This window comes from Mytilus trossulus, chromosome 9, assembly GCF_036588685.1.
Source record: "Mytilus trossulus isolate FHL-02 chromosome 9, PNRI_Mtr1.1.1.hap1, whole genome shotgun sequence".
Classification (NCBI taxonomy): Eukaryota; Metazoa; Mollusca; class Bivalvia; order Mytilida; family Mytilidae; genus Mytilus; species Mytilus trossulus.
Genome location: NC_086381.1, coordinates 71,059,213 through 71,083,732, shown reverse-complemented (window position 1 = coordinate 71,083,732; position 24,520 = coordinate 71,059,213). Strand labels below are relative to the sequence as shown.

The following is a 24,520-nucleotide window of genomic DNA, read 5'->3' as shown; positions in this document are numbered from 1 at the left end:
AACCAGTGTAGCTTGTGTATGGTCAGTTAAAGTGATGAAAACCAGTGTAGCTTGTGTATGGTCAGTTAAAGGGGTGAAAACCAGTGCAGCTTGTGTATGGTCAGTTAAAGGGATGAAAACCAGTGTAGCTTGTGTATGGTCAGTTAAAGGGGTGAAAACCAGTGTAGCTTGTGTATGGTCAGTTAAAGGGATGAAAACCAGTGTAGCTTGTGTATGGTCAGTTAAAGGGGTGAAAACCAGTGTAGCTTGTGTATGATCAGTTAAAGTGATGAAAACCAGTGTAGCTTGTGTATGGTCAGTTAAAGGGATGAAAACCAGTGTAGCTTGTGTATGGTCAGTTAAAGGGATGAAAACCAGTGTAGCTTGTGTATGGTCAGTTAAAGTGATGAAAACCAGTGTAGCTTGTGTATGGTCAGTTAAATTGATGAACACCAGTGTAGCTTGTGTATGGTCAGTTAAAGGGATGAAAACCAGTGTAACTTGTGTATGGTCAGTTAAAGTGATGAAAACCAGTGTAGCTTGTGTATGGTCAGTTAAAGAGGTGAAAACCAGTGTAGCTTGTGTATGGTCAGTTAAAGGGATGAACACCAGTGTAGCTTGTGTATGGTCAGTTAAAGGGATGAAAACCAGTGTAGCTTGTGTATGGTCAGTTAAAGTGATGAAAACCATTGTAGCTTGTGTATGGTCAGTTAAAGGGATGAACACCAGTGTAGCTTGTGTATGGTCAGTTAAAAGGAAGAACACCAGTGTAGCTCGTGTATGGTCAGTTAAAGGGATGAAAACCAGTGTAGCTTGTGTATGGTCAGTTAAAGGGATGAAAACCAGTGTAGCTTGTGTATGGTCAGTTAAAGGGAAGAACACCAGTGTAGCTTGTGTATGGTCAGTTAAAGGGGTGAAAACCAGTGTAGCTTGTGTATGGTCAGTTAAAGGGATGAAAACCAGTGTAACTTGTGTATGGTCAGTTAAAGGGGTGAAAACCAGTGTAGCTTGTGTATGGTCAGTTAAAGGGGTGAAAACCAGTGTAGCTTGTGTATGGTCAGTTAAAGGGATGAAAACCAGTGTAACTTGTGTATGGTCAGTTAAAGGGATGAAAACCAGTGTAGCTTGTGTATGGTCAGTTAAAGGGGTAAAAACCAGTGTAGCTTGTGTATGGTCAGTTAAAGGGATGAAAACCAGTGTAACTTGTGTATGGTCAGTTAAAGGGATGAACACCAGTGTAGCTTGTGTATGGTCAGTTAAAGGGGTGAAAACCAGTGTAGCTTGTGTATGGTCAGTTAAAGGGATGAACACCAGTGTAGCTTGTGTATGGTCAGTTAAAGGGATGAAAACCAGTGTAGCTTGTGTATGGTTAGTTAAAGGGAAGAACACCAGTGTAGCTTGTGTATGGTCAGTTAAAGGGATATAAACCAGTGAAGCTTGTGTATGGTCAGTTAAAGGGATGAAAACCAGTGTAACTTGTGTATGGTCAGTTAAAGTGATGAAAACCAGTGTAGCTTGTGTATGGTCAGTTAAAGGGGTGAAAACCAGTGTAGCTTGTGTATGGTCAGTTAAAGGGATATAAACCAGTGTAGCTTGTGTATGGTCAGTTAAAGGGATGAAAACCAGTGTAGCTTGTGTATGGTCAGTTAAAGGGGTGAAAACCAGTGTAGCTTGTGTATGGTCAGTTAAAGGGAAGAACACCAGTGTAGCTTGTGTATGGTCAGTTAAAGTGATGAAAACCAGTGTAGCTTGTGTATGGTCAGTTAAAGGGATGAAAACCAGTGTAGCTTGTGTATGGTCAAATAAAGTGATGAAAACCAGTGCAGCTTGTGTATGGTCAATTAAAGGGAAGAACACCAGTGTAGCTTGTGTATGGTCAGTTAAAGGGATGAAAACCAGTGTAGCTTGTGTATGGTCAGTTAAAGGGATATAAACCAGTGTAGCTTGTGTATGGTCAGTTAAAGTGATGAACACCAGTGTAGCTTGTGTATGGTCAGTTAAAGGGATGAATGACAGTGTAGCTTGTGTATGGTCAGTTAAAGGGATATAAACCAGTGTAGCTTGTGTATGGTCAGTTAAAGTGATGAACACCAGTGTAGCTTGTGTATGGTCAGTTAAAGGGATGAACACCAGTGTAGCTTGTGTATGGTCAGTTAAAGGGATGAAAACCAGCAGGCGCGTAGCTCCCTATACGCCAACACGCAGTTGCGTGCACATCGGTTCGGCATGCAAAAAAAATATTGCAAAATTAAAAGATTACAAATCAAATTTTAAAGGAAACACACATGTTGTCACTTTTTTAATTTATGAAATGTCATTAAATAACGGCATTTGGTTTCAGAATAGAAGTTTTATTGAAGATCATGCATGACGAAATCGGACAGTGTAACTTGTATCTTTTACAAGATTTGAATTTGTTATACGCAGTCTAACACATGTAGTTTTGGAGCACATTTTACAGAGTACGGTTTATCTGTTTGGAATGAGATGTATCAATCGGCCTGAGATTTATCAGAACCCTTCGATATCGTTGAAATTATGCCATGGCGATGTGTTCGTCGGACTAACAGAGCAACTCATCCTGCAAACACGCCAAAACAGTATTGGAAAGTCTCATTATATTTTGCGTTTATAGACCATATGAAAATCGAATGCCTATGATAATGGAACTGGAGAGTGGAGTCGCGTCTGGTATTATCAGAAAATCGCTTCTTTGTGTCGTATCTTCTTCCTCCTGTTGTAGGAAATATAACAAACGAACAAATCTCAACATTGTCAGAGACATACGAAACTGACCTTGTATGTAATTTTGACGAATTCAATTGGGAGGTCGCTCGATGGCGAACACGTACACTGGTTTATAACATCTCGCGAGTGCTACCGTGGAGATCTATCAATGTACTACGTCTGTTTAAATCAAATGTACGATCACCAATGAACAATGACAGGTTATCATCGCTAGCATTACTGCATATGCATCGGGATAGTGTGAATATTGCCGACAAATAAATAGAGAAGTTCGTTTCGGCCTAGACCCGAAGAGCAGATTTTTGACAATTTCGAGTAAATTCTGTATTAGAAAAATGTGTAGTTTATGTTTTCAATTAACCATGATTTACTCTATTCAGCAGCTTTATAAATAGTTTTACATTCATAAATTGTTTATAAGTTCTATCTACATGAAGCTCCTCTATCAACTGTCCTATAACCGAAAACCGAAAAAAAAAACATTTTCCTGCATAAAAGTGTCCCAAAAATTTTTCGCCTCGCTCCGCTCGGCGGTAGTTGCTTGCACATCGTTTCTTTCTAGCTACGCCCCTGACCAGTGTAGCTTGTGTATGGTCAGTTAAAGTGATGAAAACCAGTGAAGCTTGTGTATGGTCAGTTAAAGGGATGAAAACCAGTGTAGCTTGTGTATGGTCAGTTAAAGGGGTGAAAACCAGTGTAGCTTGTGTATGGTCAGTTAAAGGGGTGAAAACCAGTGTAGCTTGTGTATGGTCAGTTAAAGGGATGAAAACCAGTGTAACTTGTGTATGGTCAGTTAAAGGGATGAAAACCAGTGTAGCTTGTGTATGGTCAGTTAAAGGGATGAAAACCAGTGTAGCTTGTGTATGGTCAGTTAAAGGGATATAAACCAGTGTAGCTTGTGTATGGTCAGTTAAAGTGATGAACACCAGTGTAGCTTGTGTATGGTCAGTTAAAGGGATGAAAACCAGTGAAGCTTGTGTATGGTCAGTTATAGTGATGAAAACAAGTGTAGCTTGTGTATGGTCAGTTAAAGGGATGAAAAAATTATTACCCTCATTTGATCTATATGTGATTTTTTCATCCAAGTGGGAGGAACATTTTTTTGGTGTCAATGAGTTTATTTAAGCCTCAGCCTTATAGAGGGAGAATTAAGTTTTAGCCTTTTCCGTATGTCTTAAAGTTGGTTTTCTTCTCTAACTTTTGTTTGCCTGAACCAAATGTTATAAAACTTATACACAATGTTTAAAACCACCAAAAGCCAGATCAAGTTTGAATTTTGGTGGCTTCTCTTTAATAGTTCTAGAGTTATGCCCCTTTATAAATAGAACAAATGCTAAATATTTAGTTTCCTTTCCCTAACTTCTGTTGGCTCAACCAAACGTGAAACTTAAATACAATGCTTATTACCGCATACAAAAAAAATCAAGTTTTGAATTTGGTGGCATCACTAAAACTGTTCTTCAGTAATGTCCCTTTATTACTTTATATGGTATGCTAAGGGGGGGCATCATCTGTGTTCCATAGGCATGTTCCCCATTTATTAGTCTATGAATCTCCAATTTCACGGTCCATTGAACATGGAAAATGAGTGGGGCATCCGTGTACTTTGGACACATTCTTGTTGATTATGTGCCCAGTTTTCAAGTTTGTCCAAATTGGGGTCCAAAATTTAACTTTGTTTGATTTTTATCAAAAATTGAATATATGGGGTTCTTTGGTATGCTGAATCTAACCATGTATTTAGATTTTGATTTTTGGACCCTGTTATCAAATTGGTCCACATTGAGGTCAAAAGGGTCCTAAATTAAACTTTGTTTGATTTCATCAAAAATTGAATTATTGGGATTCTTTGATATGCTGAATCAATCCATGGCCAAGTCTTTAGATTTTGGATATTGGACCATAATATGTAAATTCAAGTTTATTAAGATCATTAGACCACATTCATTCTGTGTCAATTATTTAATCACAATCCAAATACAAAGCTGTATCAAGTTTAAATGTTGTGTACATACTTGCCCCAAATGTTCAGGGTTCGACCTATGCGGTTGTATAAAGCTTGGCCCTGCGAAGCATCTGGTTAAATATGTCTACATTTAGGTTCAAAGGGTCCAAAATTATACTTTTTTTTTCATCAAAATCTGAAAATTTTTGGTTCTATGATATGCTGAATCTCACTGTGCATTCAGATTTTTGTCTTGCCTTGATAGTCAAAAAGCAAGACATAGGTATGTGCATTGTTTCAGACAGCAGTGGCAAAAAAGTATTAGTTTGTGATTAGGTCAGTTTATGGGGAACCACTAGTGGTAGGTCAATGATATTTGGTATGCAGTTGTACAAGCATTGGCACATCTCGGTACCATGGAGATTATTTGGCCTCGCCCCTTCCATCATGGTCTATTGACCTTGAAACTTTGCTTAGTTTACATATATTAGTTTGTATCAATGTGATTAGGTCAGTTAATCGGGAACCACTAGTGGTAGGTCAATGATAGTTGGTATGCAGTTGTATAAGCACTGTCATATCTTATTTACATGGAGATTGTTTGGTCCCACCCCCTTATTCATGGTCATTGCATTTGAAACTTTTGCTTAGTTAATGACATTTTACTTGTGTGGCTTTCTAACTTTTTTTTTCTGAGAGTCTTGTGTAGACGAAAGAACACTTCTTATTATCAAATTATAAGCCTGATATCTGTGATAACTATTGGCATGTATTAGTTTATAATGTTAAGTCAATGATATTTGGTAAAAAAAAAAAGTATCATTTCCATAGAGATTATATAGCCACACCCCCTCTTCATGGTTTTACTTTTACATAGTTTACAAGTTAATGTTTTTGTTTAGGTTTGTTTAAAGGGAACAGCTAATAATTAGTCCATGGTATTTAGTTTGCAGTTGTATTAGCATTTATATGGAGATTGTTTAGCCATGCACCTCAGTCATGGTTCATTGACTTTACATATTTGCATAACTTATGTAACATAATAAAGTATTGCTATTTTAATTTTAACATTTCCATAATCAAAATAACAAAAAGGCAAGACATATTACTGTGATTTCAGTTTAATTGCTCTTGTGATCCTTCTGAACTTGACCTATCCAGATAGCAAGACAAATTTTGCATTTTGGTTCCTGCTATAAATTTGATATTATTAGCATGTGTATTCTTGTGAAACTATGTATCTGGAATAAAATATGTATCTGAAATAAAATATGTATCTGGAATAAAATATGCATCTGGAATAAAATATGTATCTGAAATAAAATATGTATCTTGAATAAAATATGTATCTGGAATAAAATGCATCATAAGAGTTAAAACAGTAATTTTTCAATCAATTGTTTTTTCAGTGAACCAGAAAAAGCCACACAGTGCTTTACTGAGGCTAGTAAAGGGGTTGCCAATGAACCATTTCTCAGAGAAAAGATTATCCAATCAGACGAAGTAGAAGTTAGACAGTTGGAAGTTCTTTATTACCTAAAGGTTTGTTTATAGTTAAGGTCATATCTCAGTAATGATATAAAAAGATGTGGTATGATTAACAATCACACACCTCTCCACCAAGAAAATGTAAAAGTAGGTTCCCTTTATTCATATATCTTGGTAAAAAGATGTTTCCAGGGAATTTTAAGTAAAGTAGGTGACTGGTTTACATTTTAGCTTTAATTAAATGTATTTAATTTTACAGTTTTGCCTTAAGCTCACCTGACCTGACAAAAACCTGTATTATGTCGAAAACTTGATCCCAATCCAAATTCAGACAGTATCAAGCTTGAATATTGTGACCAAATTTGCACCAACTGTTCAGGGTTCGACCACTGTGGTCATATAAAGCTGCTCCCTGCGGAGCACCTGATTACAATTTAAAATTCTTCTAGAAAACAAATGAATGGAATGGAACCAAACATGCCATGAATGTTCCTTATGAGGTACTGGCCAAGTGTCATCACTTTGTAGCCGATCCATCATGCAAGATGGCTGCCAGCCGAGGACTTGGTTTTCCATAGGACCCTATTTGCAATGAATTTGTAACAATATAATCATAATATCTAATTCACAAACCATGTTTTATTCCGTTTGCCTCTTCTGTCTAGCAGTCATTCAGGATCCCTGGCTACCATTTTACTCTAAAAATTACTCAATATATACCCCAGGGCAAAACCCCAAATCAGGTGCAAATATTTTCATGGATAAATAAAATTAGTGTAAGCATATTTGAGATAATTGCCTCTGTCATGCAAATGGCGAGATGGCGAGATCTTTTCTCTGACAAGTCAAAGGGATAGGGCGTCACTTTTGTTAAAAGGGGGGGGGGGGGTTTAAGATCTTAAAAAAAAGTTTAACCCCTCAGCCGTATTTTTGCGTCTGTCCCAAGTCAGGAGCCACTGGCCTTTGTAAGTCTTGTATGATTTTTAATTGTAGCTTCTTGTGTATAATTCAGAGTTTAGTATGACGTCCGTTATCACTGAACTTCTAGTATTCAAATTTGTTTAGGGGCCAGTTGAAGGACTCCTCCAGGTGCGGGAGTTTCTCGCTGCATTGAAGACCCATATTGGTGGCCTTCGGTTGTTGTCTGCTCTATGGTGGGGTTGTTGTCTCTTTGACACATTCTCAATTTTATGATAATTGTTAAACCAGCCCCTGGACCACCTCGTACAGAAATATTAGTTTCTGGCTTGAGCGTCTTGTCTGTTTGTCTTGTAGTTTCAGTTTGGTGAGCGTGTTTGAGACGCAACCAACTTCTCTGGATTTGTCTCCTGTTATAAATCTCTCAGGTTGTCGCTGTATTCTTTCAAGCTTATTGATGTTTGTGGTCCCATACTATTGACCATATGATATCCCATTATTGACCTGACCATTGAAATATATGTGGTTTTCTTGCATTCCGATAAACAATATTTCAAATTTCATATCAGGAATCCTAGTGTTAATTTGCCTTCTTGGCTACGTTGGAAATATTGGTAGTCCATTTAAGGTCCTAGTTTAGTTTTCTAGTGCCTTCAGATTTTATTTCAAAATAGTGCATATTCATTACAGTTTTGATATATAGTATACATTAACTAAGTGATTCATTTAAAATAATTGTTCACTTCAGTTTGTTTTGTAAAGTACAAATATGATATGCGGATAAAACATTTTTTATCTTCATTACTCATGCAGGAGCCAAATATATAAAGATTGTTCTTCATTTACTTCTTGTATTAAAAGATCATTAGATAATTACATTCTAATCTGAAATTTTCATATTGAGATTATAATATTAAGGAATAATGGGTGTCAAACCATATACATTTTGTCCAAAATTTGCGGCCCAGGATAATATTAGTATAAATTTTCAAGCCCCGTCTTATATTTCATGTATTTAGTCTTATTTTGACCCGGTTAAATATTGAGTAGAAATTTCCTACCAAGTGACAGTAATATATTTGCGAGGTTGATAAGGAAGCCTGTTCCAGCGACACATCTATGTATACCTTAATACAGAAAGTGACAAACCCCATCCCAGGTTTGGTGACCAGTACATTAGTAAACAAACATAGATATAGGAAGATGTGGTGTGAGTGCCAATGTAACAACTCTCCATCCAAGTAACAATTTAAAAAGTAAACCATTATAGGTTAAAGTACGGCCTTCAACACAGAGCCTTGGCTCACACCGAACAACAAGCTATAAAGGGCCCCAAAATTACTAGTGCTTATTTGAGGTCACCTCTATATAAAACCGAGTCCCTGGTATACATGCCATATAAAACAAACAAATGCATTTATCTATTTGTTTCTTTTATATGTATGTGGTGGTGCACATAACTGATTTAAATTACTTTGGTATATATATTCCACATGTTGGTGCACATACTTACAGGAGGCTTATACACATAAGAAGAGACTGAGCGCCATCTGTCGTCATAATGATCGTTAGCATAATACAACGATGACATTTCACACATTGACATTTCACGAATCGACAAGTTACAAATCATCAATATACAAATTAACAATTTACGAATCAACAAGTACAAAACATCAATATAAAATTGACAATTTACAAATCGACATTTAACGAATCGACAAGTAACAAAACAGCAATATATAAATTGACAAATCACACAGTTACAAGTTACAAATTGACAAGTCACGAATTAAGAATTTTGACCCTGTTGGCTTTCCATATATATTGATCAATTTGAACCAAATTGACTGTTAAAAGCGAATTATTATTTCTCTATTTCACTGTCATTAATGATACATTGCAGGTATTGAAGCAGTTTGAAGAATTTGGTGCACCTGATGTTGTGGTTTCATTTGCCAAGACAGCCATTAGTATAGCAGATGATGATGATCCTAATGTGGTAAGCTGTCTTTCTGTAAAATAAGATGTGGTATGAGTACACATGAGATAACTCTCTATCCAAGTCACAATTTGTAAAAATAAACCATTATAGGTCTTTTAAAACAGATGTAATGAGAAATGATTAGTAATCACTCCAACAAATGACAACCACCAGGTTCCTGACTTAACAAAATGTCAATCAGTTCTATTCAAATATATACACACCACATTTCCAATATGGGGGGAATATCAGAATGTAGGAAAAAAAGTCACCATAAAAAGATCACAGGAAAAAAAGTCACAATATATATTTTGTATGAAGTAGTCACATAGTTTTCCTACTATTTGCCTCAAAATAAGAAAAAAGTCACAATTATTAAATATGTATGTTATATATTTGACCACCTGTTATTTTGACTTTTTCGACGCAAACGTCCTGCGCCGAAAACGCAGGACGTTTGCGCTTTTTCTTAGGACATTTGCGCTTATTATGTTTTTGGTCACTTACGCTTTAAATCATAGGACATTTGCCCTTTTTACATAGGACATTTGCGCTTTTGCAATATGTGTTTTTTATGACTATCTGCCTCTTTTAACCGGGCTTGGGACCCGTGCGTATGACCTGGTAGAGTTAAAGTTATATTTTTTAAGATGAAAATCCTTAGCTTGAGTGTTAAAAAAACAACTCATTGCCATTAGTAATAGCTTGGTATTAACAACAATTATTGATAGGGACTGTTGATATCGTTTAGTGGCTTCTTGTGGCACATTTCTCTTTTTAGACTTTTCACTATGTGTATTTGTAAGGAAGCCAATTTATGCTCATTATTAAGTAAAAGGAAACAATAAGCTTTCCCTGTTTGATACAAGTATATAATGACTTTTTTAAATTCAAAAAGTTTAGTTATCATGCAAATAGTGAATTTTTCATGTCCATTTCAACATACTTCTATGTTTAATCCATTAATTGCATTAAAAACGTCATGTTCCTTTCCAAATAACTTGTCAATCATCCTTTATTTTTGTAAATTTTCTTGCATTCGTCCGCCATTGACTGATTTCTTAACTATGGATTTGTACCGGACCAGTTATGACCGAAATCTGTACTTTTACAATAACTACTACGGACGCACAGATGGAACAGCTGACAGAAGAATATTCATTCCAAAGGGAAAAATTATGTATTCCACACGCATTAAGAGACTTTTGGTTACATCTAATTGATTGGTGTATATAATTCCCTTTATGGATTGTTTCAAACTATTGATTAAAGTTGCTTAACTCTGAGACTATTATACTAATATCAATATATTATGGCCCAGCTTAATAACTTTTATATTTTTTGCGGAGAAACACTGAATTTCATGCACAAGATAGTTTTGAATTAAATTGTAATTGATATATTATAATTTCTTTACATTTTTTTAAATTAAAAAATATTTTTTTTAGTACTAGATATTAAATATTTAGTTGGATGTTTCTCACAAGAACCTTAGTAAAACTTAACAACTTTTAATTTGAAATGTTACTTCAATTGTATACTCAGACATGAATTGAACAATATAAAAAGAACATTATTTACATATGACCCTTTATACTAAACGCTGTAGCGCACCGCGAGAATGAGCACTTCTCTTTCAAATCTCACTGCTTCTCCCTATCAGTTTCAAAAAGAGAAGTCACTTCTCCCTATAATTCTGAAGTAGTGTGAGCCCTGTATACATTAACCTCACTTTCAGGTATAGAGATGTGATTTCTGAGACAAGTGTTTGTGACCATCCACAAGAACTTGCAGTCATCCCAGTTCTTCAGTACTTTGATTGTAATTTTATAGTAGTGACGTCCATACCTTTACAAATAATTGACATTTATTTAGTTTTTGATTATGTCATAGTTGTCAAAGGTACCAGGCTTATAATTTCATACGGAAGAATATTAGATTTTCTTTCCTTTTTGAAGTGAAATAAAAACAAACCAAGCAGAGTATGGCCCTTATCAACCTTATTCCTTGAGATGAGTTGAACGTTCATCAATCAATAGTTATTTTAACCTTGTCATATGATGTGTATATAATTATGTCTTTGTAGGCAACTTTATGGTCAAAGGTGTTTAAGTATGAATTAGAATTAGAGCACAATGAAGAGGCTTACAGTGCTATGATTGCCAACCCAGAATCTTCAAGGTAGGAAAAGTTTACAAAGCTATTTTAAGGTTCTTGATTTTCGAGAATGAGTTATAAAGATATAATTATTTAAATACAACAATACCAGCTGTTATCTGATTTTAAGGAATAACCATTTAATATAATGCAAATCTGCTGGGTCTTCTTAATTTGGCCGGTATGGTTGGAAAGGCTGCATTCAGATAAATTTCAATGTATAAGAAACAAATAAGGGTGATGCATTAAAAACATTTTTGAACAAAATGACAATTAAATTTTTTTTTGCTTTGCACAATGCTGCAGAAGTTGTCAAAGCGACAATTAAATTGCCTTTCAAGACATCATAATTATTTGGACTAGGTACAAATGAATTGTACCGAGAATAGTCATTAGAATTTAATATAAGTACTTTTTCTACCAAAAATAATGCCATTCAGTATCAAAATGATAAATCATGCAACCCAACAATGTATTCCAGTGGAATTACAGCAGTAAAATTTTCAAATGTCATTATTCCAGTGGAATTACAGTGGTAAAATTTTCAAATGTCATTCCAGTGGAATCACCAATCAAATTCTACTGGAATTTTTATGCCCCACCTACGATAGTAGAGGGGCATTATGTTTTCTAGTCTGTGCGTCCGTTCGTCAATCTGTCTGTCTGTTCGTCCGTCTGTCCCGCTTCATGTTAAAGTTTTTGATGAAGTTGAAGTCCAATCAACTTGAAACTTAGTACACATGTTCCTTATGATATGATCTTTCTAATTTTCAAACCAAATTAAACTTTTGACCCAAATTTCACGGTCCACTGAACATAGAAAATGGAAGTGCTTGTTTCAGGTTAAAGTTTTTGGTCAAGGTAGTTTATGATGAAGTTGAAGTCCAATCAACTTGAAACTTAGTACACATGTTCCTTATGATATCATCTTTCTAATTTTAATGCCTAATTATATTTTTTATCCAATTTCATGGTCCATTGAACATGGAAAATGATAGTGCGAGTGGGGCATCCATGTACTTTGGACACATTCTTGTTAGTTTTATATGATTTACCAGTGGAATTCCAATGAGTCACTGGAAACCAGTGGAATTTCAGTAGAATCAACTGGTATTCCACTTAAATTCCTTTGATATTTTCTATGGGGTGTTTTGTTGAACAGTGTAGAGAGAGAATTTGTTTTGTTGAACAGTGAAGAGAGATAATATACAATTATGGCCCGTTGAAAAGGAAAAAATGCAAAATTGTCAACACGAGAAGGTTATTTCATTGAGGGCGCACTCTTAAGGGTTGACAATTTTGGATATTCATCGATTTTAAGGGGCCACAATTGTTCTATTATACCGAACTAACAGTGGAAGGGCCTTTCAAACACTAACTATTACATTATAAGCTGACTTTTCAAAATACTTTTGTGTTCTAGAATTTCTTGAATGTGCAACAAAGGTAGAATCTTTTTGTAAAATATTGAAGGCCCTGAAAAGGACCATTTATAATAATAATAACTAGTGTTGTCAACGGTGAACCCGTTAACCGTTCAAACAACCAAATACCGAATACCAAAAACGCTTAACAGTTAACCAAACATTTTTTCAATTTTAATAAATTTGATATAAATTTGTATTGGAATCATTAAATATGTAGGTTTTCTTTAAACATTGTCGTCGTGGTCATTAATTTGACGGATCAATTGGCCAGTATATTGATTGGTATTGTTAATCCAAAAATATAAAATTGATTAGAACTTGTCTCTCAGCTGGAGCAAGATCTTATGGAACATAATTAGTTTCATGTTTTTTTAACAGCAATTTTTCATCAGATTCTTTATTTAAAGAGGGTAAACTCAGTTAGTTACGATAAACTAATCTTCCCTGAGGCCCTCAAGATATGTCATCGACTGCTGGCACTCTATTCATGTCCAATGTCTTATTTCCTCGTCACTCTGTAGGCTTCCAGTGTGACAGGAACGCTGCCATTTTATTTATTTACACCTGAGACATCATTTTCATGGGAGATAACTCAAGTACAAATCATCAAACTCAAAAGGTTATTTGTTGATGAATAATAGGGATTTTTTTTAAGGTTATTCATCCTTCCTTGCAATTGACTGAAAATTAACTGAATTATTCCATGTGCATGATAATGTTTCACCCAATAGAATTGTTTAAAATATATGAAAGATGATGTAAGGGATAATGATAATGTTTTATTGAAATTTCTGTTGTAGGAGGAAGGATTGTTTAAGACAGTTACTAGTGACATTAAGTGAGAGAGGAGATCTACAATCTATTGTTTCCTTTCCATACATTGACCTTGAAGATGAAGTTGTGTCCATACTAGAGAGCCGAGCCAGATCTGTGGATTTGACATCACAGAATTATTATGACTTGTTGTATGCCTTTCATGTCAACAGAACAAACTGGAGAAAAGGTATATGTAATTATCATATAAATCAGGGATGAAATAGGATATGTCATTATCATATAAATCAGGGATGAAAGAGGATATGTCATTATCATAAAAATCAGGGATGAAATAGGATATGTCATTATCATATAAATCAGGGATTAAATAGGATATGTTATTATCATATAAATCAGGGATGAAATAGGATATGTTATTATCATATAAATCAGGGATGAAATAGGATATGTCATTATCATATAAATCAGGGATGAAATAGGATATGTCATTATCATATAAATCAGGGATGAAATAGGATATGTTATTATCATATAAATCAGGGATGAAATAGGATATGTAATTATCATATAAATCAGGGATGAAATAGGATATGTTATTATCATATAAATCAGGGATGAAAGAGGATATGTCATTATCATAAAAATCAGGGATGAAATAGGATATGTTATTATCATATAAATCAGGGATGAAATAGGATATGTCATTATCATATAAATCAGGGATGAAATAGGATATGTTATTATCATATAAATCAGGGATGAAATAGGATATGTCATTATATCCAACAAGTCTCTCATCTCCTTGCTAGCTATCAGACCATATTTTGTTGCTGACATATATACCATTTTTGTCTCATCTGCAACAAAAGTGGCAGAATGCAAGACATAGGTAAGGGCTTTGCTCATTGTTGAAGGCCGTACGGTGACCTATAGTTGTTAATGTTTGTGTCATTTTGGTCTTATGTGGATAGTTGTATCATTAGCAATCATACCACATCTTCTTTTTTATAGGTACTTATAACTATTCAGCGTCAACGTAAACTAATTGTTTAAAGCTTTATATTTTAGAAGGTAAAAGACTTGATGCTTCATTATTATCATATCTTGTATGCAGATGTAGTAGGTGGTTTTCAATGCTAAGGAATAACACCAACAAGAGCTAAGGGTTCTGATGCTTTTTTGTACCAGTAGATAAAACAAGTCTGAAATAGCAATACAACATAATTAACAAGCTATTTCATATAACATTAATCAGTGTAGGACAGTCGGATTTTTTTTTGGGGCCAGTAAAAAAATTACTTCACAGGCCCAAAATGCCAACTGGTAGCCCAATTATTTTACTCAAATTTGTTTCCGTGTTGAGCCATAACAAATGAAAAAAATCAATATAAATTGATGTTCTTAATTCTTCAATCAAACCTTGCCAACATTTGATAAACATAATATTTTCTTATCACTTGTTTCTGTCCTTGGGGGTTCGTATGAAAAATATTTTGACAGCTTCTCAGTTGTATCCGTGTTTGGAGTTCTTTTCAAAAATTCCCTTGTCCTTGTTTGGTTTAGTGGGTTAGACGAGATTTTACAGTCAATGACTGTCGTTATCTTTTATTAAACACAATTTGTTTAGCAACCACCATTGCCAGTAAAGCCTTATTTGACCCACTAAACATGCAATATCATGCACGACGTGTTTGTTCTTCTATATGTATATCCTTCCAATTATGGAACACCTCCTCAACTTGTACGTTTTAAGGATGTGACCAGAAGATTTCCGAAAATGATTGTTCCGAAGTTGTGGTGTGTTATTTATAGGTGTAATTACGATTTTGAGAATAATAATGCACTCGCCCAATGATTTATTTTTGGGTCAGTAACTATCTATCTTTTTACAGTTTCTAATCGCCCAATCAAGGTTTTGGTCGCATTTGGCGACCAGGCGACCGGCTGTGTCCTACAATGATTAATATATATTTTTACAAAATATCACAGATTATATAATACAGAATTGTAATAAATAGTATAGTTAAATGTTATTATCTAAGGAGGAAGGAAAATGTATTTCAAGTAAAAATGTGTCATGTGTACATTACAAATGTTTGACCTTTGACTTTACACTAATCTGAATGTGATATGTAATTTGTGTGTATCTGTGTATTTGAATTCAATACTGGGTTATCTTACAAATGGTATTTAATGAATGCTACATCTACATTTATTAATAATGACTTTATTAAAATATATAATACGTATAATAACTAGTATCTCAATTTTTTGTAAAACAATTGAAAGGTCTTTCCTGTAAAAGTGATGTTTTGGTAATGTACTTTGTACGACCTTTTGTTTAATATACGACAAGCGTACCTTCTGAGACTTTTCGCTTTTTAAACTTAATAACCTCATCCGCCTACATTTTTAAGATTGGAAGTATGATATATGTAACACAGGGAAGATGACCTTTCATTTAATATGCAACAACGCCATGTTCTAGAAAGTTTGATTTTTGCACTAAATAACCCTATCTTACTAATTTTTGGAGGTCAGGAGTTTGATATTTCAAATGTACACATCATGACCTTTTATTTGATATACAACAACCCTATTGTAAAAGAAAAATTATTTTTTGCACTCAATGACCCCATTCAACCAATTTTTGTGGGACGTCAATTTGAAATTTGAAATGTACCCTTGATGTTCTTTCATTTGATATGCGACAACCTTACCATCTGAGAAATTTTAATGTTTGCACTAAATGACCCCACCGTCCCCCTGGGATGAAAAGGGGGTTTAAAATTTTCATTTTTAAGTAGAGTTTATTAAGACCTTCAATTTGATATATCAGATGACCCCATTCGACAAAGTGCAAATAATGATGCAATATCAACTATATATAAATAGAAGTTATGAAATTTACAAAGTCAATGCAAAACTTGAAAATTTCAAATTGATTTTTTAAGTGTTTTTATACGACCCCAAATTTTGAAAAAAATTTCGTCGTATATTGCTATCACGTTGGCGTCGTCGTCGTCCGAATACTTTTAGTTTTCGCGCTCTAACTTTAGTAAAAGTGAATAGAAATCTATGAAATTTTAACACAAGGTTTATGACCATAAAAGGAAGGTTGGTATTGATTTTGGGAGTTTTGGTCCCAATATTTAAGGAATTAGGGGCCAAAAAGGGCCAAAATAAACATTTTCTTGGTTTTCACACTATAACTTTAGTTTAAGTTAATAGAAATCTATGAAAATTTGACACAAGGTTTATGACCACAAAAGTAAGGTTGGGAATGATTTTGGGAGTTTTGGTTTCAACAGTTTAGGAATTGGGGGCCAAAAAAGGGCCCAAATAAGCATTATTCTTGGTTTTTGCACAATAACTTTAGTTTAAGTAAATAGAAATCAATGAAATTTAAACACAATGTTTATGACCACAAAAGGAAGATTGGTATTGATTTTGGGAGTTTAGGTCCCAACAGTTTAGGAATTAGGGGCCAAAAAGGGACCCAAATAAGCATTTTTCTTGGTTTTCGCACCATAACGTTAGTATAAGTAAATAGAAATCTATGAAATTTAAACACAAGGTTTATGACCATAAAAGGAAGGTTGGTATTGATTTTGGGAGTTTTGGTCCCAACAGTTTAGGAAAAAGGGGCCCAAAGAGTCCAAAATTAAACTTTGTTTGATTTCATCAAAATTGAATAATTGGGGTTCTTTGATATGCCGAATCTAACTGTGTATTTAGATTCTTAACTTTTGGTCATATTTTCAAATTGGCCTACATTAAGGCCCAAAGGATCCAAAATTAAACTAAGTTTGATTTAAACAAAAATTAAATTCTTGGGCCTTCTTTGATATGCTGAATCTAAACATGTACTTAGATTTTTGATTATGGGCCCAGTTTTCAAGTTGGTCCAAATCAGGATCTAAAATTATTATATTAAGTATTGTGCAATAGCAAGTCTTTTCAATTGCACAGTATTGTTCAATGGCAAGAGATATCTAATTTCACAATATTGTGAAATAGCAATTTTTTTTTTAATTAGAGTTATCTTTCTTTGTCCAGAATAGTAAGCAAGAAATATCTTAATGCAAGAATTTTTTTTAATTGGAGTTATCTTTCTTTGTCCAGAATCAACTTAAATCTTTGTTATATACAATATACAATGTATATTCACTTTTTACTTCCAACTGATAAATTTAAATAATCTTTACCATTCAGTGATAACAAGCAGTTTTTTTACATCTTAATATTTTATGATGTATTTAAATGAGTAGTTATTGTTGCAAACTCCATTAGAATATTTTAATTGAGATTAGTTTTGGAATAAGGGAAAGGGGGATGTGATTAAAAAATTGGGTTCAATTTTTATACGACCGCAAATTTTGAAAAAATTTTCGTCGTATATTGCTATCACGTTGGCGTCGTCGTCGTCGTCGTCGTCGTCGTCGTCGTCGTCGTCGTCCGAATACTTTTAGTTTTCGCACTCTAACTTTAGTAAAAGTGAATAGAAATCTATGAAATTTCAACACAAGGTTTATGACCATAAAAGGAAGGCTGGTATTGATTTGGGGAGTTTTGGTCCCAATATTTTAGGAATTAGGGGCCAAAAAGGGCCCAAATAAGCATTTTCTTGGTTTTCGCACTATAACTTTAGTTTAAGTTAATAGAAATCTATGAAATTTTGACACAAGGTTTATGACCACAAAAGAAAGGTTGGGATTGATTTTGGGAGTTTTGGTTTCAACAGTTTAGGAATTAGGGGCCAAAAAAGGGCCCAAATAAGCATTATTCTTGGTTTTCGCACAATTACTTTAGTTAAAGTAAATAGAAATCAATGAAATTTAAACACAATGTTTATGACCACAAAAGGAAGGTTGGTATTGATTTTGGGAGTTTCGGTCCCAACAGTTTAGGAATTAGGGGCCAAAAAGGGACCCAAATAAGCATTTTTCTTGGTTTTAGCACCATAGCATTAGTATAAGTAAATAGAAATCTATGAAATTTAAACACAAGGTTTATGACTATAAAAGGAAGGTTGGTATTGATTTTGGGAGTTTTGGTCCCAACAGTTAAGGAAAAAGGGGCCCAAAGGGTCCAAAATTAAACTTTGTTTGATTTCATCAAAATTGAATAATTGGGGTTCTTTAAAATGCCGAATCTAACTGTGTATGTAGATTCTTAATTTTTGGTCTGTTTTCAAATTGGTCTACATTAAGGTCCAAAGGGTCCAAAATTAAACTTAGTTTGATTTTAACAAAAAATGAAACCTTGGGGTTCTTTGATATGCTGAATCTAAAAATGTACTTAGATTTTTGATTATTGGCCCAGTTTTCAAGTTGGCCCAAATCGGGGTCCAAAATTAAACATTGTTTGATTTCATCAAAAATTGAATAATTGGGGTTCTTTGATATGCCAAATCTAACTGTGTATGTAGATTCTTAATTTTTGGTCCAGTTTTAAAATTGGTCTAAATTAAAGTGCAAAGGGTCCAAAATTAAACTAAGTTTGATTTTAACAAAAATCAAATTCTTGTGCCTCTTTGATATGCTGAATCTAAACATGTACTTAGATTTTTGATTATGGGCCCAGTTTTCAAGTTGGTCCATATCAGGATCTAAAATTATTATATTAAGTATTGTGCAATAGCAAGTCTTTTCAATTGCACAGTATTGTGCAATGGCAAGAAATATCTAATTTCACAATATTGTGAAATAGCAAATTTTTTTTTAATTAAGAGTTATCTTTCTTTGTCCAGTAAAGTAAGCAAGAAATATCTGCAAGATTTTTTTTTAATTGGAGTTATCTTTCTTTGTTCAGAATCAACTTAAATCTTTGTTATATACAATATACAATGTATATTCACTTTTTACTACCAACTGATAAATTTAAATAATCTTTACCATTCAGTGATAACAAGCAGTTTTTTTACATCTTAATATTTTATGATGTATTTAAATGAGTAGTAATTGTTGCAAACTCCATTAGAATATTTTAATTGGAATTAGTTTTGGAATAAGGGAAAGGGGGATGTGATTAAAAAATTGGGTTCAATTTTTCTCATTTGAAATTTCATAAATAAAAAGAAAATTTCTTCAAACATTTTTTTGAGAGGATTAATATTCAACAGCATAGTGAATTGCTCTAAGAGAAAACAAAAATTTTAAGTTCATTTGAATACATTCATTCTGTGTCAGAAACCTATGCTGTGTCAACTATTTAATCACAATCCAAATTTAGAGCGGAATCCAGCTTGAATGTTGTGTCCATACTTGCCCCAACTGTTCAGGGTTCAACCTCTGCGGTCGTATAAAGCTACGCCCTGCGGAGCATCTGGTTCTCATTTGAAATTTCATAAATAAAAAGAAAATTTATTCAAACATTTTTTTGAGAGGATTAATATTCAACAGCACAGTGAATTGCTCTAAGAGAAAACAAAAATTTTAAGTTCATTAGAACACATTCATTCTGTGTCAGAAACCTATGCTGTGTCAACTATTAAATCACAATCCAAATTTAGAGCTGAATCCAGCTTGAATGTTGTGTCCATACTTGCCCCAACCGTTCAGGGTTCAACCTCTGCGGTCGTATAAAGCTACGCCCTGCGAAGCATCTGGTTTTCTATGGAATGTTTTTTGTATTTGGTCAAACATAATTATAATAGTCCAGCAGCTAAGTCCAATATTTTGGGACAATTGATAACTTTATGGTAAAAGCATGAAACTTTGCACAGTGTTAGTTATGATGCTTATCAACATTTTTGGATATGGAGCCATCAAAAAAAAATCCTCAATGGCCGCCAATTTCAAAATGGCCGCCAACAGTCATGAAGCAGAGTCCAAAACTATAGTATGATTTATCATTTGAAAATTAAAGCATAAAACTTTGCATATTGCTAGTCATGATGATTATTTATCTTTTCTGAATGTGGAACAATGAAAAAAATCCATAATGGCCGCCAATTTAAAAAATGGCCGCCAACAGTCATGAGGCAGAGTCCAAAAATATGGTATAATTTATCATTTGAAAATAAAGCACAACACTTTGCATATTGTTAGTAATGGTGCTTATTAATTTTTCATGTATATGGAACAATTAAAAATAATTCCATAATGGACGACAAATTCAAAATGGCTGCCAACAGTCATGAGGCAGAGTTCCCAAAAAAATGGTATAATGGATCATTTGAAAATAAAAGCATATTGCTAGTTATGATGCTAATTAATCTTTTCTTAATATTGAACAATCAAAAATAATGCCTTAATGGCTGACAATTTCAAAATGGCCGCCAAAAGTATTATTATCAGAAACCATATCGTGTATATCTAGAAAGCTATTAACAATCAACAAATATTTGTGCTTTGCAAAACTTTCAGGATTTCAGGTCATCAAATCTTGAATTACGGTCATAGTTCTTACAACATGGCTACTAAAAAGATATACAGGGTATCAAGTGTAGAATAAGACAAACCGACTAAATCAAATAATATTGATTGGGCAAATTGCATCCTATGTCAAGAAATTATAGATGAAAAACTTATAAAACTATTGTTTTTCTGTTTGTCTTTTTCATTTTTAGCCTTGGCGTTGTCAGTTTGTTTTAGATTTATGAGTTTGACTGTCCCTTTGGTATCTTTCGTCCCTCTTTTTAATGCCTATTTGATTCTAAACGTCTCAATGTTGGTGCTGGTTATCAATCTTTAGCTGACAATATTAAGAAGTTTCATGAATAACGATTGATGCCTGAAGGCATTAATGTGTGCATTGAAAACTTAGATGAGGAATCTGGAATAGCACAGTCTTTCATTGATCAAAAGACATGTTGGCACAAATCTTGCAACTTAAAACTGTACATGACAAAGTTGAATAGAGCAGAGAAACGAACCTCACATGAGAGAATAGATAATAAAGCAACCACATCTAAAAGAAAACTAGACAAAGCCTTTCAGTTTAGTCCACCAGTAACCCGTCTGCGTGCTTTTTCTGTAATGAAAATGGTCAAGAAGCTCTTCATGAGTCCTCAATGTTTGAACAAGATACACCTGTGATATAATGTGCAGTAAAATTAAATGACACATTGTTACTTGCAAAGTTAAGTGGTGGTGATCTAATTCCACAGGAAGCAAAGTACCACTTTAAATGTTTAGTTTCCTTATATAATCGTGCATCTCGAATTGAAATGAAAAATGATAATGTCGAATCTAAGAAGGATCAAAGTCAAATCCATGGTATTGCAATTTTAGAACTAGTCTCTTATATAAATGAAACAAGGTCATGCAATGAGACCACAAGTGTTTACAAGTTGTCAGATATATGTAAACTTTATACGGAAAGAATAACATGTATAGGTGCAGATGTTTCATCTCGATTTAATAGTACACGACTGAACACAGAATTGTATCTAATTTCCCTTACTTAGATGCTTACAAACAAGGCCTTGAAAACATTATTGCTTTCAAAGATGACATTGGTCCTGCATTGAAGAGAGTCTGCTTAGAAGACTTTGATAACGAGTTTGTAAACATATCAAAAGCAGCTAGGTTTAATTGTTCGTAAAGATATTTTTGCATCAAATTCAGAATTTAAAGGAACCTTCCCAAAGGGTTTTCATGAAGCTTCTGTATCCCAGTCATTGCTTTCTTTGGTCAGTATGATTCAGTCTGGACCCAACATTCAGGATCGTCCATATTCTCAGTCGACATTAACAATAGTACAACTTCTGATTTATAGTTGTACAGAGAAACTATCCAACCGTCACATGAAAGATCGTGAACCTCCAATTTGAGCTTATTTGGGAATCATGATCCACTGTAAGACAAGAAAACATGATCTAGTAGATACTTTCTTTAAACTTGGACTGTCTGTCTACTACGACCGAGTGTTAGAAATTTTAACTTTCATGGCCAATGATGCTTGTCGTCGTTGTGTCCAAGAAGGTTTTGTTTGCCCTACCAATCTACTACTAAATGTATTTACTTCATATGCGGTAGACAACATTTATCACAATCCAAGCAGTATCTTGTTAAAAGATTCATACCATGGTACAGGTATATCTTTATTCTAACATATTTCAGAGGGTGCTCAAGGCGTTGTTCAAACATTTGACCAATCTGAACCTATGTTGAAATGCCAGCCAAAGAGAGTGTCTCTTTTACCAAAGAGTTATTCAAATCTTCCACCAGCTGTACTAAGATTAGTGAACCAGATATCCCATTAGTTGAAGGAGAACTTTCCATTGATATGTCCTTATTCCCAGCTGAATTAAAAGGGGAATTCAAATGGCTGAACAGCTGTGGATAGGATTTGGCACTGGAAAGAACTTTCGATATATTTCAATTAATGGAGTGTGCCTTGCTCTAGGACCATTGAAATTGAGATTCTTTCATCTGTTCCATTCATTTACCGGTTGTGACACAGTCTCAGCTTTTTCTGGGAAAGGTTAGAAATCAGCTTGGGATACATGGTTCGTATATGAGGACTTACAAGTCAGAAGCATTTCTGCAGGTTATTGAGAATTCAAATGAAGTGGAAATTTTAAAAGTGTTTAAAAGTAATAGAACGATATGTTGTGCTTTTGTATGATCGGTCTAGTACAGCTAATATGGTGAATGAGTAGCGTACTAAATTATATTATTCACGCAGAAGACAAGAACAATTGACAATATTCCTCCAACACGAGATGCACTTCTTCATTGAACATACGAAACGTGCAGCTTACCAAGGTAGTGTTATTTGGGGCAATTGTTTAGTTGCAAATCCAAGTATGTCATCACCAGATTTATTTGGTTGGCAAAAACTTGATGGTACCATTCTGGTCTGTGCTTGCTAAAGTTTCAATGTCATGCATGTAAACTCTTGAAAGCTGCATTTAAATGCACAGCATTATGCAACTTCTTACCGGACTGTGAAAGAGAAATTGGTTGAGACTATGCTTTCTTTTGATTTTCCTGCATTTGTATCATATTTTAATTATAATTTTAATCTGTTGTTATGTTAAATAGTTACTTGTTAGTTTTTCTTTATTTCTTATCTCATTTCTAAAAAATAAATACTCTTTGCACAGATTCAATACTGCATATGTTGAATTTTGTTTTCATTTCAGGAAAATTGTGAAATTTTCTAAGGTCATTCATTACTTGTAACTGTGAAAAATAAGAACTCGCCAAAGACGCCATTTTGAGTTGTATCGGCCATTTTTATGTCATAGTTAATGTCACCTGTTACAGTGAATAATAATATGTTTGTTTATACGTGCTTGTATTGAAATAATTGATCCATTATTTTTCAATTATTTTTATATCATATTTAAAACAAACGTCAAATTTTGACATGTTAAACGGCGCCATTTTGAATATTGCCGCCATTTTGGAAACATTATCTATGCACCCAGGTATTAATGATACATTGTAGGCCTTTGTCGATATCAATTTGATCAGTTTCACGGATTTGGTAACTTTCTATCACACAATGATGTTGCATACATACGAATACTGTCAAACTAGACATTTTGACCAGCCATTTTAAATTTGGACGCCATTTTGATGATTTCTGTATTATAAGGTTTAAAAAAAAAATAATTGACATATCTTAAGTGTATTTCCTTAAGTTTGTGACATCTTCTGAACTCATTAAAAATGGAATACTTCATCAAGTGAATTATGTTATACTTATGTCGGCCATCTTGAATTTGGCGGCCATATTGGATTTTTTTTTCGTGGCTCCATATCTGAATTTTTTCTTAACCCCTTAATCTTTCACTATGCCAAGTTTCATGCTTTTACCATAAAGTGATCAATTATTCTGATATCCGCTGGACTATAAGGGACGACATCAAAAGTTCCCCCCCCCCCCCTCTTAACTTAATTTGGGAAAAATTGATTGACCAATAGGTATATATGTAAAATCGATTTTAGATTGATCAAACTTGCAGCAATGTTGATCCCCCCCCCCCCCAAACTATTTGATTTAAGTTTTTTCTCCTACATCGATCTTTTGACGTCGTCCCTAACTATGTTAACCTTTTCAATTTCTAAAACATTTTAAGTGGTAAGCTCTTGTTGATTCAGAAATACATGCCTCCGCTCGCAAAACTTCAAACTGCAT

The 24,520-nt window shown here is 34.0% G+C and overlaps 2 protein-coding genes across 2 annotated transcripts in view; both read left to right on the top strand.

Moving 5' to 3' along the window:
* Positions 1–24,520, top strand: part of LOC134683337 (nuclear pore complex protein Nup160-like) — a 252,121-nt gene that overhangs the window by 156,744 nt on the left and 70,857 nt on the right. The window contains exons 23-26 of the mRNA XM_063542579.1: positions 6,082–6,214; positions 8,985–9,080; positions 11,149–11,243; positions 13,447–13,649. Coding sequence (XP_063398649.1) covers positions 6,082–6,214; positions 8,985–9,080; positions 11,149–11,243; positions 13,447–13,649 — 527 coding nt within the window. The remainder of the gene's footprint in view (positions 1–6,081; positions 6,215–8,984; positions 9,081–11,148; positions 11,244–13,446; positions 13,650–24,520) is intronic.
* On the top strand, positions 269–2,145 carry LOC134683338 (uncharacterized). The gene has a single exon (XM_063542580.1). It carries the CDS (start codon positions 269–271, stop codon positions 1,403–1,405), a length of 1,137 nt encoding a protein of 378 aa, XP_063398650.1. The 3' UTR covers positions 1,406–2,145.